The 16,436-nt window shown below is 38.3% G+C and overlaps 1 protein-coding gene across 1 annotated transcript; it reads right to left on the bottom strand.

Moving 5' to 3' along the window:
• Window positions 1-831: 831 nt before the first annotated feature.
• Window positions 832-14,731, bottom strand: LOC139951698 (Golgi-associated plant pathogenesis-related protein 1-like). The gene is made up of 4 exons (XM_071950725.1): window positions 14,411-14,731; window positions 5,166-5,387; window positions 3,401-3,478; window positions 832-3,285 (listed from the first exon to the last, which is right to left on the bottom strand). Exons 2-4 carry the CDS (start codon window positions 5,329-5,331, stop codon window positions 3,122-3,124), a joined length of 408 nt encoding a protein of 135 aa, XP_071806826.1. The 5' UTR covers window positions 5,332-5,387; window positions 14,411-14,731; the 3' UTR covers window positions 832-3,121.
• Between the last annotated feature and the right edge of the window lie 1,705 nt (window positions 14,732-16,436).

Raw genomic sequence — 16,436 nt, forward strand, 5'->3', positions numbered from 1 at the left:
CCTGTGTGACCGGGCCTTTACGTTGATCCAAACCCTTCACAACCAATGATATAAATAAATAATAATTAAATAAAAAAGACATTTATATAGCGCCTTTTACCAGAGGATGCAAAGCGCTGGAAAATGAAAAGAACAGAGAGCCAGAAGGGCAGGGTTGGAGGGGGGGGGGGGGGGGGGGGGGAAGGGGTTACACTTGGGAAACCCAGATTACATGCCAGCAGAGAAAAGATGGGTCTTGAGGGCCTTTTTAAAAGGGGTGAGACCAGTATACGAATGACTGAACTCGTTTGTGCCGTTCTATCGAGAACCGACAATGTTTCTGTCACAAAGACCATGACGAAACACAATTCTAGTGGATGAGACTGCAAAACCTCAGTTCCTCTTTTTGCCTAGAACGGTGTACACAATTTCTTCTGATAGCGCTCTCTTTTTAATCAACCTACTCCAGCACATTGGGTCGTATGAATAAAAAGTAGTACTTACTTTTACTTGAAAATTTCAAGTATTTACTACCATCCATATGAATAAAAGGAAGTAAAAACTGTTACTTAAAAGTATTTACTAAAATGCTAAAAGTATCTACTTTTACCAAAAAGTAAATTCTTTTAATTTTAGCACTTACTTACTTCCATATGAATAAAACGGAGAATATACTACAAAATGCAAGTAAATACTAGTGATTTTTCAAGGTAGCTCCAGAGCTACCTTGGGCACAGAAGTAAAAGGCTCGTCCGAAGAAATGACAGTGTTTATGAATGTTCCTCACAGGATAAAATGTTTTAGTCCAAAGGAAAGACATCACTGAAATATTAAATAGACACATACACAGTGTTTCACAACAGAAACAATACACACAAACTCAAACTGCTTTTAATCAAACTTGTTTATATATGCTGAGGATAAAATAAAACCGTTTGTAAAAAAAACCGTTTTGTATCATTACAGTAAGCTTTTTAAAAAGATATAAAGAATTTTTTCAACTCAGAAATGAATGCTTCGATCATTAAATCTTATTGTTCATAAAATCAGAAGAAGTAATTTTTTAAACAATTAAATGCATTTCAATAGAATGTTGTTCGTGTTATTATTAAAACTTTTAAGTTTAAGTTAAATAGCTATGCTCATATCCAGCTCTCATCTTCTCTATACAGCGCTGCCATGCTCCACTCCAAGTTTCAAAAGCTGTGTGTCCAGATGAGTCGTCTTCATCAAAATGTTGTCAGAATAAAAACCTCATGGCTGACTTGAAGATTTCTATGTTTCTGTTAAATCAAATGCTTCTTTGGCTGTGTGTGTGAGTGCGTACGTAGACGTGAATGGGAGTTGTAATACAAAGGAAACCTTTTGTTAAGAGCCATTCAGCCATGGTATATCAGAAGTATTTACTCCAAAGCATTAAGTGAATACTTTGCAGTAAAAGAATAGGTTTATTCATACGGAATTTAGAAGATGCTTTTACTGAATGCTTCTACTTGGAAGTTTATGCTTTTACTTTTTGCTAGTACTTGTCAGTAAATACTACTTTTTATTCATACGACCCATTGTTTTTTTGTCAAACTGGGGGAGGGGGTGGGGACTTCCGGAGGAAAGACTTCCCTACGACATGCACCGGCATAATGATTATTAATAGTATAAAAAAAAGCCAACCCAAAATAATTTAATAAAAATACAGAGATTTGGGTATTATGGCCCACCTTAAATTTTATTGACTTTACTGACATGTATAAAATTGTTCATAAAAAAAAATATGTGTGAACAATTTAGTAGGGCTAGTTCAAAAGAAAAACCCCAGCTTGGAAATCCGATAGAGGAAACTTGAGTAAACGAGGGGAAACTAAGTCTCGGTACTAGTTCCGACATTGAGCTTTAAGCAGACAATAGTACAAACAATTTGTTAGCTTAGCAGAAATGAGCACCATTCACAACTTGTTCATGTTACATGTTACCTTTATTCTTCGGATACGCATTGTTGTACCTCGGCAGCTCTGTATGTCCTGATATATCGATAAGTATGCGCAATGTCGTTGAAAGCAAGTGAACAACAACAAAATGAAAAGAATTTATATATGAATTAGTCCAATAAAATTTTAAGTAAACGATAATCAGTATTTAGAAAATCACATTCAGTTCAAAGTTTTGACAAACACAATTATTACATAAATCCAGTTGTGATTTGCGCTTGTAACGCTTTCAAACCCACTGAGATATCTTTTGACTAGAAATAAATCACATGCATCACAATTATTCGCGGACAACTTATAAAAAATATTATATACATGAAAAGAGGGTTTTAAAAAGAAAGATTTTTCCCAACTACCGTTACTGTTGTAATAAGAAGCACGCCCTCTATACTATTGCAAGGAATGGATGGTATAATTATTACGGTGCTAAAAGTCCAAATCAACTGTACTTTTGGCTACAGTGTTTTTTCATACTAACAATGAAAGCGGCGGTTTAAAGAAGTACACAATCAAATATTTTGTTCCCAAAATAAGTGAACAATTTTACGAAAATTTAGAAAGCGGAACTCTGTCCTTAAAAATAGTGAAAATTGTTTTAAAGGAACTGGACACCATTACTCAACACAATGTTAGCATAAAAATGTATTTGGTAAAGAGCAATATAGTTGTTGAAAACATTGTGAGAAACGGCTCCCTCTGAAGTAATGTAGTGTTTGAGAAAGGGGTAAATTCTCACTCTAATATTAAAAGACTTCAGGCTTGACTCCTTTATTAGGCATTTGAAAGCAAACAATTTGTGCAACAATTTTGTTTTTCTTTCTTCAGTATGTTTATGCAATTTCAATGACAAACCTTTTCACAGATTAGTTATTTAATGCATTATGTTGGGATACACCAAGTAAGTCTTTGACAAATTACCAAAGGTGTCCTGGGGTCGATTTCACAAAGAGTTAGGACTAGTCCCCTAGGAGATATACAAATTGCATGGACAGTCCTAAGTTAGGACGAGTAACTGGTCCTAACTCGAGATAAGACTAGCCCTAACTCTTTGTGAAATCCACCCCAGTGCATTTAAAGAAGACATCTTTTTAATAGGCTTTCTACCATCGACACTTCTAGCGGTCTTTGTAACGGCATTTTTCCCGCCAAATTGTTTGTTCTTATCGTTTCTTGCTTGGTAAGACGTTCTCCTTGTATTTCCCGCTCACGTTCCCAGGGGGATCGTAGTTGAACACAGCGAAGACTTCATTTTGGTTACGAGGATTAACTGCCACACCGATGCCGAGACTTTTGGATTGTTTCCATACAACTTGCGTAAAATGACCTGTGTAAAACGATAAACAAACGGTTAACTAACTCATATAAACCAGATTAATGAAAATAAACCAAGTAATGCAAAAGTCTTTCGGAAATTGAAAATATCTTAAAAAACATCTGACCTGTTCCTGAGGAGAAGCCTCCGCTGCTGAAGTTATATCTGTTGATTTCATCGTAGAAAGACTTGACTGCTTTGTCTCCTAAATCAATTAAATCAAAATCAATCAAATCAAAACAAAAAATACCCAATTAGAAAGGAATTTTGGAAACATTCTTAATGATTCTGTTGGGTGACAGGCTGCTAGCCCTGCCTGGCGGTCATTTACTTTTGTACTATACTACAGTGACAGGGGAAAGTTCCAGTAATCATGGCCATGTGAAAAGGTAACTTTAACATTTCCCCGACCATATTATTTGATTTTTTGGGTGTTCAACATCGATTTTGTTAAAGTACATGTTGTGTACAATTTTTAACGATTTATAATACGCTGTAACTTATTTTCAGAAAAGTGAAAACGTATTTTGATTTACAATTTAACGGGTCATAACTGGTTGCATTGTGTTTATTGAAATCTACAAGCAATGAACGAATGTACCCTCCCCAACCAAAATGTATTCACGCGTAAACATAAAACATTTAAAACAATATTAATTTTAGTTCATGAATCATGGTTCGTAATGTCACTGCGTAAAGTGCCAGACGGCTGTTTCAACATTCCAATGCGTCCAAACTGATGATTTTTTCATCCCAAGCGGAAGTGAATTCGTCCGCACCGTGGCAGGGGTCACGCCTTCTAACGAGTACCACATCCACCCTCATAATAATTCAATGGAACTCTTTGGGGACAGAAATAATATGTCGCAGAGAAACCATATCACCGTGGGACTAACTTGTGCATCTGTTTTTGTTGTAAATGAACTTTTGTGATGCTTATAATATTTCTAGCAATATGTTGTACTTACCATCCTGTTCATAACGGAATACGGAAGCCCTATCCACATTATTCATACCACTGCTTACCGAAAGGCTCACTAACTTGCAAAATGTAACGTGTGAATAGATGGCACTGGGTGTGGACAGGTTATAAAATATGGGTGTGGTTAATTGTTGGTTGGGGATGGGTGGAATGTTATTTGGGATGGGTGCCGATGGGTGCCAACGGGTTTGAATGGCTGCGGATGGGTGGTGGAAATAGGTGGAGTTATTTGGAATGGGTGCCGATGGGTACCAACGGGTTTGATTGGCTGGGAATGGGTGGTGGATATGTTGAATTGTTTGGGATGGGTGCCGATGGGTAACAACGGGTTTGATTGGCTGCGGATGGGTGGTGGAAATAGGTGGAGTTATTTGGAATGGGTGCCGATGGGTACCAACGGGTTTGATTGGCTGGGAATGGGTGGTGGATATGTTGAATTGTTTGGGATGGGTGCCGATGGGTACCAACGGGTTTGAATGGCTGGGAATGGGTGGTGGAAATAGGTGGAGTTATTTGGAATGGGTGCCGATGGGTACCAACGGGTTTGATTGGCTGGGAATGGGTGGTGGATATGTTGAATTGTTTGGGATGGGTGCCGATGGGTAACAACGGGTTTGATTGGCTGGGAATGGGTAGTGGATAGGTTGAAATGTTTGGGATGGGTGCCAATGGGTACCAACGGGTTTGAATGGCTGTGGATGGGTGGTGGAAATAGGAGGACTTGTTTGGAATGGGTGCCGATGGGTACCAACGGGTTTGATTGGCTGGGAATGGGTGGTGGATAGGTTGAATTATTTGGGATGGGTGTCGATGGGTGTCAACGGATATCAATAGTTGATCGGTGTGATGGGTGGCAATGGGTGTGAATGCTCTGTAGTAGGTACCAATGGGTAAAATCGTATAACCTGACCTGTCATTTCCTCCAGTCCTCTAGAGTCGCTTCCCCAGTAGATGTTCTCTCCGTACTTGTGCTCCGATCTGTGTTGAAGCTGCGCATTCTTAGCCAGCTTATTGGCCCACTCCTGTGCGTATTTGCTGACGTTGCCATTCATCTTGATGTTGGGGGCGCCATGCATGGACCTGTACTTGTTGTGGGCCTTGAGGGCGTCTCGTTTGAACTTTGACTTGTAACCTGTGAGGTCAGAAAATAATTAATTTCATTTTATTTGTTTATATTAATTTCTTTTCATTTCATTCTGGTTGTGAAGCCAGGGATTGATTTTACAAAGAAATATGATTAATCTTAAGACGAGTTGTACGGTTGTCATTATTTGTATTGTGACATCACACTTTGCTTAGCGAGCAAAAATCAAATAATTGGAAGTTATATCAATCCTGGTGTCGATTTCACAAAGAGATTAGGACCAGTCCTAACTTGGGACTGGTCCTAGGGGATATCAAAAACGTACGGCTAGTCCTAAGTTCGTCCTAATTTGAGATAAGATTGTCTTAACTCTTTGTGAAATCCACCCCTGGCTCTATGTGAAATCGGCACATGGAACTTTCAAGCAAACTTATTCACTGTACTAGCCAAGAACCCAAATAGAGAGAAGACACAGAAGAAAGTCTTAGTTTTAGATGTGGGAGGAAAAACCAAGAAAATTATTCCAGGGAAAAGCCACGCAGTCAAGTAGGGACTGAAACACCAAATCCACTTAGTGCCCCTGGTGGGATTTGAAACGGGGTCCAAGAGGTGTAAGGCGAGGGAAGATACCACTACGCCAACCCGGTGCTACAGCAAACCTCACCTAGTTATACTCACACCATGCAAAATTTCAAATCCTTGTATCTGTTCAATCTTAAGGTTGGAGATGCGCGGACTCTTCTAATGGCCAATGATGTAATATTTAACTTTTAAGAATTGAACATATTTAAGTCCAATAATAGTCGAGATATTAGAACACATTGCCATTGATCTGTTTGAATCCCCCTTTAGTCTGGCAGGCTGACATTCCTTTATCGTTACTCATCACTGCCGATGATGTCTAGATTACCGACTCACTCTCTCCCATACAGACAGATGGAATGTGTCGTGACATTCAACCCTGTCTGGCCTAGACTGAAACATTAGAACTGGTTTTGTCATTGAGGTATAAGGCCTTTCTCTGAATTTGATGTTTGGGGTTTCGTCTGTGGAATTGTGTTGAGCTTGATGTGAAGTTATAGAGCTGTTTGGCATTGAGACTTCGTACACCTTACTAAAAAGAAACTGTTTTTTTGTAACCGTGGTATGTCTTTCTTTGAATTGGACCGTGTAAGGTTTTCGTCCGTGGAATTGTGTGTAAACCTGGGCCCAGTTTCATAGAGCAGCTAAGCACACAATAATGCTTAGCAGGAAATTTCTTCCTCGATAAAAACAGGATTACCAACTAAACTTCCAAGTTATTTTCAGGTTAAAGCAAACAACAGCTGAATACCAGTAACAAGCAATATGCAACAAATGAAAATTTGGTTGGTAATCCTGTTTTTTATCAAGGAAGAAATTTCATGCTAAGCAAATTTTTGGGCTTAGCAGCTCTATAAAATTGGGCCATGATGTGAAATGAAACTATAAGCCATTTGGCATTGATATATTTGGCTGCACCACACTGCAGAAGAGAAACTCTTTACGGAGATACACCAGTTGAGAAGACTGGTCTTTGACAATTACTAATAGTGTCCAGTGTCTTTAACTTTGGTAATTGGAAATTCAAATAATTTGAAAGCCGTCGGAATGGATTGTTTAAAAATGGTCCAATATTGTGCCCCGTTGTTGACTTTCATCCTGGAGCATTTGGGGTTACAATATCCCTCTAAAAGGGCTCTGTTACAAGGTGATGTGAGGTCTTTTCCACGATAGAGTTTTGCCAGTTTCGTTCAGTGTGTTTTACTTTAATTTCGGATGAGTTCAAAAGCTCATCTACGGTATTATCCTACCAACAAATTAAAGGGGGGAAAATGAAGTTAAGTTGTCATAAAATATATTTGGTTTGTTTTCCAAAAGCTGAGAGACTTTCAAATATTTGTTGAGTATTTATGAATATTTTAGCATTCGTTGCTATGGTTACTTTAAGTGTGGTGCACCCAATTTAGTAACGTCTTTAATCAAAGCTACTTCATATAGTTGCCCCCCCCCAAAAAAAAAAAGTACCCCATGTTAAATATTGCCTATATGTTTACGCTATGATGTGGCCTGTAGATTTATCAGAACTTGCCTTTGTATGACATGACAGTGCCATGACTTGGACATCCCGTCATGTTTATTACACGATCATTAGTGGAAGCTGCATGGTCGAGGTATGTGCCATTTGGCATACTGGGAATTCCAGAATCGGGAAGATCTTCCAGAGTAATTTGATGAGTTATCAAAAGGGAATCCATGTTTATTGTGACGTCATGAGACTGCTAGACCAGACTACGCCGAAGGATTGATGGGCAGTGTTGCATATTATGATTTTGAGCAATAAAGCATTTGTTTTCTTTCTTTTTTGCATTTCTACCATAGGTCCTTTTGGTTGGTACATGTAGCTCTGCTTGCAACAGCTAATTCTATTTTATCTTTTAAGATGATTAGCTTTAAAAGAAAGGCAATATTATAGCTAATTTCCTTCCATTCATGTCCCCTCAGGGCCGCCGTAGAGTAATTAAACAAACTGATAACAATTATTGCCAAACATTCAGTGACGTCGTTAATATCAAACTGAATATTCATTAGGGGCCGTGAACGAGGAGGCCGTAATATTGACCATGGCGCTATCAATAAGTTATTGATTTGTACTCAGAAGGTGTCATCTGATTCAATATCTCATTAGCATAATAATATATGCTGATGCATCTCATTATGTGATGTGGTTGAGGAAAGGTCACTTTCAAAAACCAGGATACTAGGCTTTGGCATTTGGGCCCAATTTCATAGCACTGCTTTACGGGAAAAACATTTTCGTGCTTACTGTAGCAGACAAATTTGCTAAGTTGCAAGCGTATTTTACAGGTTAGCAGAAAAATTAGGCGGCCATATTGCGCTTCCACCATCAATTTGCATTTTGACGTCATTTATTTTCGTGCAGCAAGCGCTGGAAGATTAGCACACCTTTTCGTGTGCTTACGGTTAGCAGCGCTATGAAATGGAAATCGCACAGTAAGCACAAAATCGGCCGCTAAGCAGTGCTATGAAGTTGGGCCCAGCTCATAGACCAACCCAGTTATCACGATGACCATTGGACAGATTCAAAATGTTCACACCACAGGTTTTACCTTGGGCCTTTACATGGTGTTATGATATTAAATGTTGGAAATCTCCACATAGACTAAAATTGCAGAAACAACTTCTACATTATTTTTTGAGAGAAAATGGGGAAAACAACGGGTTTTGATCTCGCGACATAGTCCGAAATCCGATGTTTGAAACGGCAAAAAAAAATTAATTCATGTAAATTTGCTTTGGGTATAAAGAATAATATTACTTGGTTGTAGGCTTACACCGATGTGTGTAATAAGCACTGTATCTGCGATGTTTTTGTCACCACAAGTTTTCGTGACCACATATTTGAAGGTTTGCTATTTCATGTGTTGGGTTACACAAAGTGCAGTGGGACCCTTTCGGTACAGATAATTTACAGGGTTTACAGAAGGTAATGGTGAAAGACTTCTCTTGAAAAATTAGTCCATGAAATGCTTTACTTTTTGACGAAACATTAAAGGAACACGTTGCCTTGGATCGGACGAGTTGGTCACTAAAAAGCGTTTGAAACCGTTTGTTATGAAATATATATGGTTAGAAAGATGTTTTAAAAGTAATAATCCACACAAGTATCACTAAAAATTGCACGGTTTTCTTTTTACGTCACGAACTATCACGGTCGGCCATTTATGGGAGTCAAAATTTTGACTCCCATAAATGGCCGACCGTGTTATTGGACGAGGTAAAAAGAAAACCACGCAATTTCGAGGCATATTTGTGTAGATCATTGTATTCTACTTTTACATCATCTTTCTAACCATATGCATTTTATAACAAACGGTCACAAAACGCTTTTCAAAGACCAACTCGACCGATCCAAGGCAACGTGTTCCTTTAACCAATATCAATTCTCGATATCGAGAATTACGGATTTATTTTAAACACATGTCATGACACAGCGAAACGTGCGGAAACAAGGCTGGGTTTTCCCGTTATATGTCCCGACTCCGATGACCGATTGAGCCTACATTTTCTCAGGTTTGTTATTTTATATATTAGTTGTGATACACGAAGTGTGGGCCTTTGACAATATTGTTTACCGAAAGTGTCCACTGGCTTTAAAAGAGCACATACAAATAAAGACCACTTCATTTCAAGCGATGATGGGCGCATATCTTATCTGTATTCCATTATTTTGGCCATCTGTTGAAGTATACTCTTTGCAGCTCGTGTCAATTTAATATGTTAATAATTTACTGTTATGGGTAGCAGATGAAAAAACTTCAAGTTCGTATGGTGACCATCTTCCTACCACAGAGTAACTGATGACTCATGACTAACAATTGTATTCCATGTTTTTCGGTTAGAGGAAAATTTCAACATGTTTAAGGCAGGGTATACTTTTGGTAACTGTCAAAGACCAGTATTCTCACGTGGTGGGTCCAAATTATAGGCATAACATAACAAACTCAAATTGAGCTCGATATTATGGTCATCGAAATTTAAAAGAAATAAAGAAAAACTTCAAACGGAAACACACCCTTTGTTGCATATAATGTTGTGTGCGTTCAGAAGCCTGAGATGAGATGGGCTTCATGAGTATAAAGCCTTTCTCAGGTTCAGATGCGAAACTTTCGGATGAAAAATTAACTTTTTCTCTTAAAGGGAACATGTTTAATTGCCAAAGACCAGTCTGTTCACTTGGTGTATCCCATCATAAGCATAAAATAACAAGCCTGTGAAAATTTGAGCTCAATCAGTCGTCGAAGTTGCGAGAAAATGATGAAAGAAAAAACACCCTTGTTGGACAGAATTTGTGTGCGTTCAGATAGTAATACGTTATTCTAGTGAAAAATTACCTGTTTCTCAAAAACTACGTTTTACTTCAGAGGGAGTTGTTTCCCATAAACAACAGCTCTCCAATGCTAGTTACCAAGTCAGTTTTTAAGTTAAAATTGGTTTTGAGTAACTATACCAAACGTGTACTTTCCCTATAAAGGAACATAACAGAATAACATGAATTGGTTTTGCTAACAAAACATTTGCTGGCAGTGTAAGCACTTAATGTAATCCATCATTACATAAACTGACAAACCTGTAGAAGTTTGGGATCGATCGGCAATCCGGTCACATTTTGCATGACATCGATGCACAAAAAACCAATAAACGCTCACTGAGTGATAAACTCCAAACGCGAAGTAAGACTTTTATTTCTCATCAAATATATGACATTTCAGACATAAATATCTCAAGGGACGCTTTCTACTATCTTCACGATTTAATGATCTTCACGATTTTGTTTGCTTTTGTAACGTTCCTTTAAATCAAAGGAATCGTTTCGAGCAATTTTTATAATATCAACAGCTCTTCACTGCTCCATACGAATTACGTTTTTGTGTCCTTTGAGTTAATTGGGTGAGCCAGGAGAAAATTAGAAAAAAAACCTGATTGTTTTCGTGGAAAACCGAACCATTATGAAGTAATTTTTGGTGTTCAATGTGTAAAAGGACCCCACAAGTACCCAGTGGCAATAACAAACTAATTAGCATTGAATGCCACAAAACAATCACACGTCATCACCTGGTGCTGAATTCAACAATGTGTCCATGGCCAGCCATTAAAGGCAGTGGACACTATTGGTAATTACTCACAATAATTATTGGCATAAAACCTTTCTTGATGACGAGTAATGGGGAGAGGTTGATGGTATAAAACATTGTGAGAAACGGCTCCCTCTGAAGTGCCATAGTTTTCGAGAAAGAAGTATTTTTCCACGAATTTGATTTCGAGACCTCAAGTTTTAGAACTTGAGGTCTCGAAATCAACCATCTAAACGCACACAACTTCGTGTTGCAAGGGTTGTTTTTCTTTCATTATTATCTCGCAACTTCGATGACCGATTGAGCTCAAATTTTCACAGGTTTGTTATTTTATGCATATGTTGAGATACACCAAAATGTGAAGGCTAGTCATTGACAATTACCAATAGTGTCCACTGCCTTTAAACAAATATATGATTGCAGTAAAAACCTCGCCAATTTCAGATCGTCCCTGTTATTTTCCAACAGTTCCCCTGTGGGGCTTGATGGTGATACGAAGCCGCCAGCTGTTCGTAGCAGTAAGCTTCAGCGAGACGTATCTCCTAAGGGAATCACATATCAAGGTTTAACTGCTGGGTGCCAGCAGTGTATGCCAGAGCGCGACCAGAGAACGCGACCAGAACGCGAAATGAAATGAAAAAAAAAAAAGTTTAATAGAAAATAGAAAATGATAAACCATGTCAGATAATGCGAGGGTGTTCCTTAAACTTACGAAATTACTGAGATTCCCTGAGCATAATGAAGCCACAAGGGGGGGGGGGGTGGGGGGGGGGGCAAATATCGAGCAACAAATTAATGTTTCACTTTCATAAAACGTAACATTCTCTAGATTGTCTTTTACTTGACTCGCGTAAAAGTGCCTCACACATGACCATGTTACACATCATTGCCAATTTATGATCGATCGAGAAACCTTTGGAAATCATTCAGTTTATCTTGTTTTATTTTAACTCATCATAAAACTAAACCATTGGACTTAGAACACTGGTTGCAGTTTCGAGAACCAAATGTCGATTTATTTTGGTTAAAGACAGGGCCTCGAACTTCGCTCTGGAAGGGGTCACAGTTCTCCTCTGGTAAGGGGCAATGAGAACACTGCCAACTTAAAAGTTGGAACTTTGCTACGTGCACCTCAGCAAAAGCACAGGGCACCACTTGATGTGTGTGTCGTGGGTTATTTTAAGGCCGGTAAATGCCGTTCTGTCAATCTTCGCATTGTGCTCACTTCGATTTAGCAAATTGAAAATGTTATTTCAAAAAGACAAATTTACAAAGCCCCTACTGGTTTATTGCACAAATTCACACGATGAAGTCTTGTATAACTCCTATTGATGCACAAGTGCACTACAATTCAAAATTTACCAAGGCAAGCGAAAAAGGCTGATTTTTCTCTCGCTTCGGCAACGAACAACGTCTCCACGTTTGCGTGACAATTGTACTTTTTTTTCTTTAAGGGTATTAGTAGTTTATTTATAGTGTGGAAATGGAATAAAAAGCAAATTCCATTGTCGTTTAGTTCCACCTGCACCATAAGTACCACCACTCAAGCGAAACTGTGTAGGCATTTCAGGCTTTCACAACCTAGTGTCCTAAAAAAGAGCTTCACACGTGTTTCATAAAGAACTACAAACCTCCAAAATGTTACCCTTTCAGGTCATAGACCCCCCCCCCCCTTTAAACCCACATACTATAAGCCAATCATTCAAATCAGTGCAGTCAGATCGAAATCGGAAGTGGAGGGGAACAACTATGAGCCCCTTGTTCTCAACTGATTTCTACATGCCATTGCATTTGCATCAAGAGGGAACATTGCAGAACATGGTGGTAGTGCTTTGGGAAAAGTTGGCAGCAAAAAGTAGAAAATAAGCGGCAGTTACGGACACTGCATCAGTTTGATCCATTTCCTCATATTTTTTTTGAAAAAGATTACGGGCCATCTGACCCCCAAAAGGGTCAGGCTTATTTGGTCACAGACTTTGGCTAAAATCTGACCTGTGGGAGGTTTCGGGCGTACTTGGTATCATAGATCAAGAGCTCATTATTCGATGAAATTAAAAATAAACCCATTTATCCTGCATACACAACCTCTTGTCTGGTAAACTCATTTGCCAAAGTGAATGTTTCCGCTATCAAAATAAGTAATCAGTTGTTATATGGAACTGTTACAGTAAAAGCATTGTACTCCTGTGACGTCCATAATGTAAAGAAATATATGTATCAAAATAACTTTGGTTTTAACATTTATTTCTGGTTTTAAATTTACCGCTTGATTGGGGCAAAGTAATGCATACGTTTTTTCAATGTTGAATAAATGAGTAATTCGAAATGAATAATACAAATAATATAGGACCTAGTCAAAATGAGTGCATTAACATTTTATAAAGGTGTATCTTAAGTCAACTTTAAAGACACTGGCCACTATTGGTAATTGTCAAAGACCAGTCTTCTCACTTCTCAACATATGCATAAAATAACAAATCTGTGAAAATTTGAGCTCGATTGGTCATCGGAGTTGCGAGATAACTATGAAAGAAAAAACACCCTTGTCACACGAAGTGCTTTCAGATGTTTGATTTCGAGGCCTCAAATTCTAAACTTGAGGTCTCGAAATCAAATTCGTGGAAAGTTACTTCTTTCTCGAAAACTACTCCACTTCAGAGGGAGCTGTTTCTCACAATGTTTTATACTATCAACCTCTCTCCATTACTCGTTACCAAGTAAGGTTTTATGCTAATAAATATTTTGATTAATTATTACCAATAGTGTCCACTTCATCTAAAACAAAATTAATGGCAACATAGGTACGGGGTGAAGCAACAGCTTTTGTCGTTGTTATGAGGTACAAAGTTTCGCTACTACGTTATCAACCGTTCTCTATACAGGAAACTCATCCTTATCAAGTCTAGCCCTCATTTTGAAGTACTTCCATAATCTATGCCGAGTATGTATAAGGTCACCCGCATTGTTGTTGTGTTGATTTGTACTGTCTGATCATACAACCCAAGAGAGCATAGCCGGGAAGAAAACATTGGCGCTATGCCTAGAGCAAGGACAGGCCAACGGACATCGTCTCGAAAGGTAGAACTAGGAAAGCGTTAATTATCTCGTATCAGGATTAGTGCGTCAGAGCAGTAATTGGAGTAAAAAAGACAAGATGAAGCCTGCCAGTCATAACAGCTTGCTAAGCACATACAAATCTTTCCCAGCAAAAAAAAAAAACTGGTTACTAGCCCAAATTCCAAAGTTTACATTGTTTCAATTGAGGCCCCACTCAGCTTTTAGCTCAGCAAATAAATTTGCCAAACAGTATTTTCTACTTAACAGCTTTATGAAATTGGGCCCAGTATGAGTAATTTAGGCTTACATGTTTTTTGTTATAAATATATTTACTCTTACCGCTTGGTCCGGTCGAACCGCCGCTGAAGCAACCTCCATTTTCTTTCCTGTGTTGGTAGAACTTTAGAAGCAGCGAGGTAGTGCACTCCACACGATACCAGTATACCAACTGACCTGACTTGCTTTTTATCTCCTAACACGTCCGTTAGCTGCGCGTGTGTCCTAAAGGCACACTGATCCCCAAACAACTTCCACAATAATTACGTGGTGTATAGGCCACTTTTTAGAGTACGTGTCAACACAGCTCAAGCTAGTGGAAGTCGACACCAAAAGCTATGTGAGGTCTGTTATGAACGTAAATTGAAATCAAAATGAGGCATTCATTTCTATTGTGGAAGTGTGTGGGAGCGTGGGTTGTGTTATGTTTTTTTTTCCTTCTTTTTCTTTGCCGGGGTTCTATAAGCGACCACAATGTGGTGGGCTCAACACCCGTGACCAGTGGAGCGACGGCCACGGTCTGTCGACCCCGCCAAGGTGACTGCCTTAGGCTTGGGGCGGTATTAAGAAGTTACCTTTAAACTATATTTTGTCGTTTGTTGTTGGGTAAGACCTTTGTGGAAAAACAAAACAACAAACCTTGGAATATGGTTTTAGAAATGCGATAACTACATAATATCAGCATAGCATGCTTCACAATTATGTAACTTATTTTGTAGTTTTGTACGTTTATTATAGGCACTGTGGGCACGTTTGGTAAAATTGTCAAAGACCAGTATTCGTACTCGAAAATAACACATATGTGAACATTTTGGCTCAATATTGGTAATCGAAGTTGAAAGAACTAGTGAAAGAAAAAAACAGCCTTGTTGCACAAATGTGTGTGCTTTCATCGATGCCTAAAAAGAATTGAGCGAGAAATTGTCTCTTTCTCAAAACTTACGTTACTTTAGAGGGAGCCGTTTCTCACAATGTTTTATAATCAACAGCTCTCCGTTGCTTGTTACCAAGTTGGTTTTTATGCTAATTATGTGTTTTTAGTAATTACCTATTCGTTGTCAGTACCTTTCACTGACAAGTTTGTCGTTTGTTTATGGGTATAAACCGACATTTCAACAATTACTGCTTCTGAAAAGCGACAATAAGCATATGAGCCTGTTTTTTTTTTTTGGTGTTTTTTCACGTTTATTAAAATAACAAAATTGACGAATAATTTTAGCGACCCATTGTATATTTTTGTATAATAATTTATTATAGAGAAAAATAATACTCTCATAGGTAAATACTTATTATATGCCTTTAAGGAAAACAACAATTTTTTGTTGTTTTTGTCTGGTCATGATCTTGTTATCAACAAAATGAACCCTACCCCCCCCCAAGAAAAAAAATCCCATTTCGAAGAACCCGTCCCAGAAATGCCCGTCGCCTGCTTCTGGCTTAAAATAACTGTTTCGACAGGGACACCTTGAGTTTGGCAATTTATTTTGCCGTAAAATGAGTTTGTTATGGAATGAATGGATTGGAAAGATGTTTTTAAAACTAGAATATATAATTATCCACACAAATGCCTCGAGATTGTGTGGTTTTCCTTTTACTCGGTCCGCCATTTATTATTGTGAACATAATCAGCTGTAGGCTTAAAATTTCATACTAAAATTATATTTGTTGTTCTTCTTATGTGATACCTTTAACACTAGGCCTATAAAAATATATAGACGATTTGCAATTTGTTTTATTGATAATCAGCAAACTGTGGAAAGATTAAAATTAATATTTTGTTTTGTTTTGTTAGTAAGGCCGTGTCCGAAACGACGACTTCGGCTACAGCTACGTCTAGATCAGCGCGTCTACCAGTGTTGAAGAATAGCAGACGCGCGCGATCTAGCCGTAGCTGTAGCCGAAGTCGCCGTTTCGGACACGGCCTAACTACAACCTGCTGGCTCACCCAGATCGATTTAATTCCATTGAATAATCGATAACAAACAACACAAACTCAGAACATGCTACAAGCAAACAAAATAAATTATGGTAATTAAAAACGTTTATAATAATCAGACATAAAGATTGTTTTAAATCCTTTGTGCAATAT

Source organism: Asterias amurensis, chromosome 19, assembly GCF_032118995.1.
Source record: "Asterias amurensis chromosome 19, ASM3211899v1".
Lineage (NCBI taxonomy): Eukaryota > Metazoa > Echinodermata > Asteroidea > Forcipulatida > Asteriidae > Asterias > Asterias amurensis.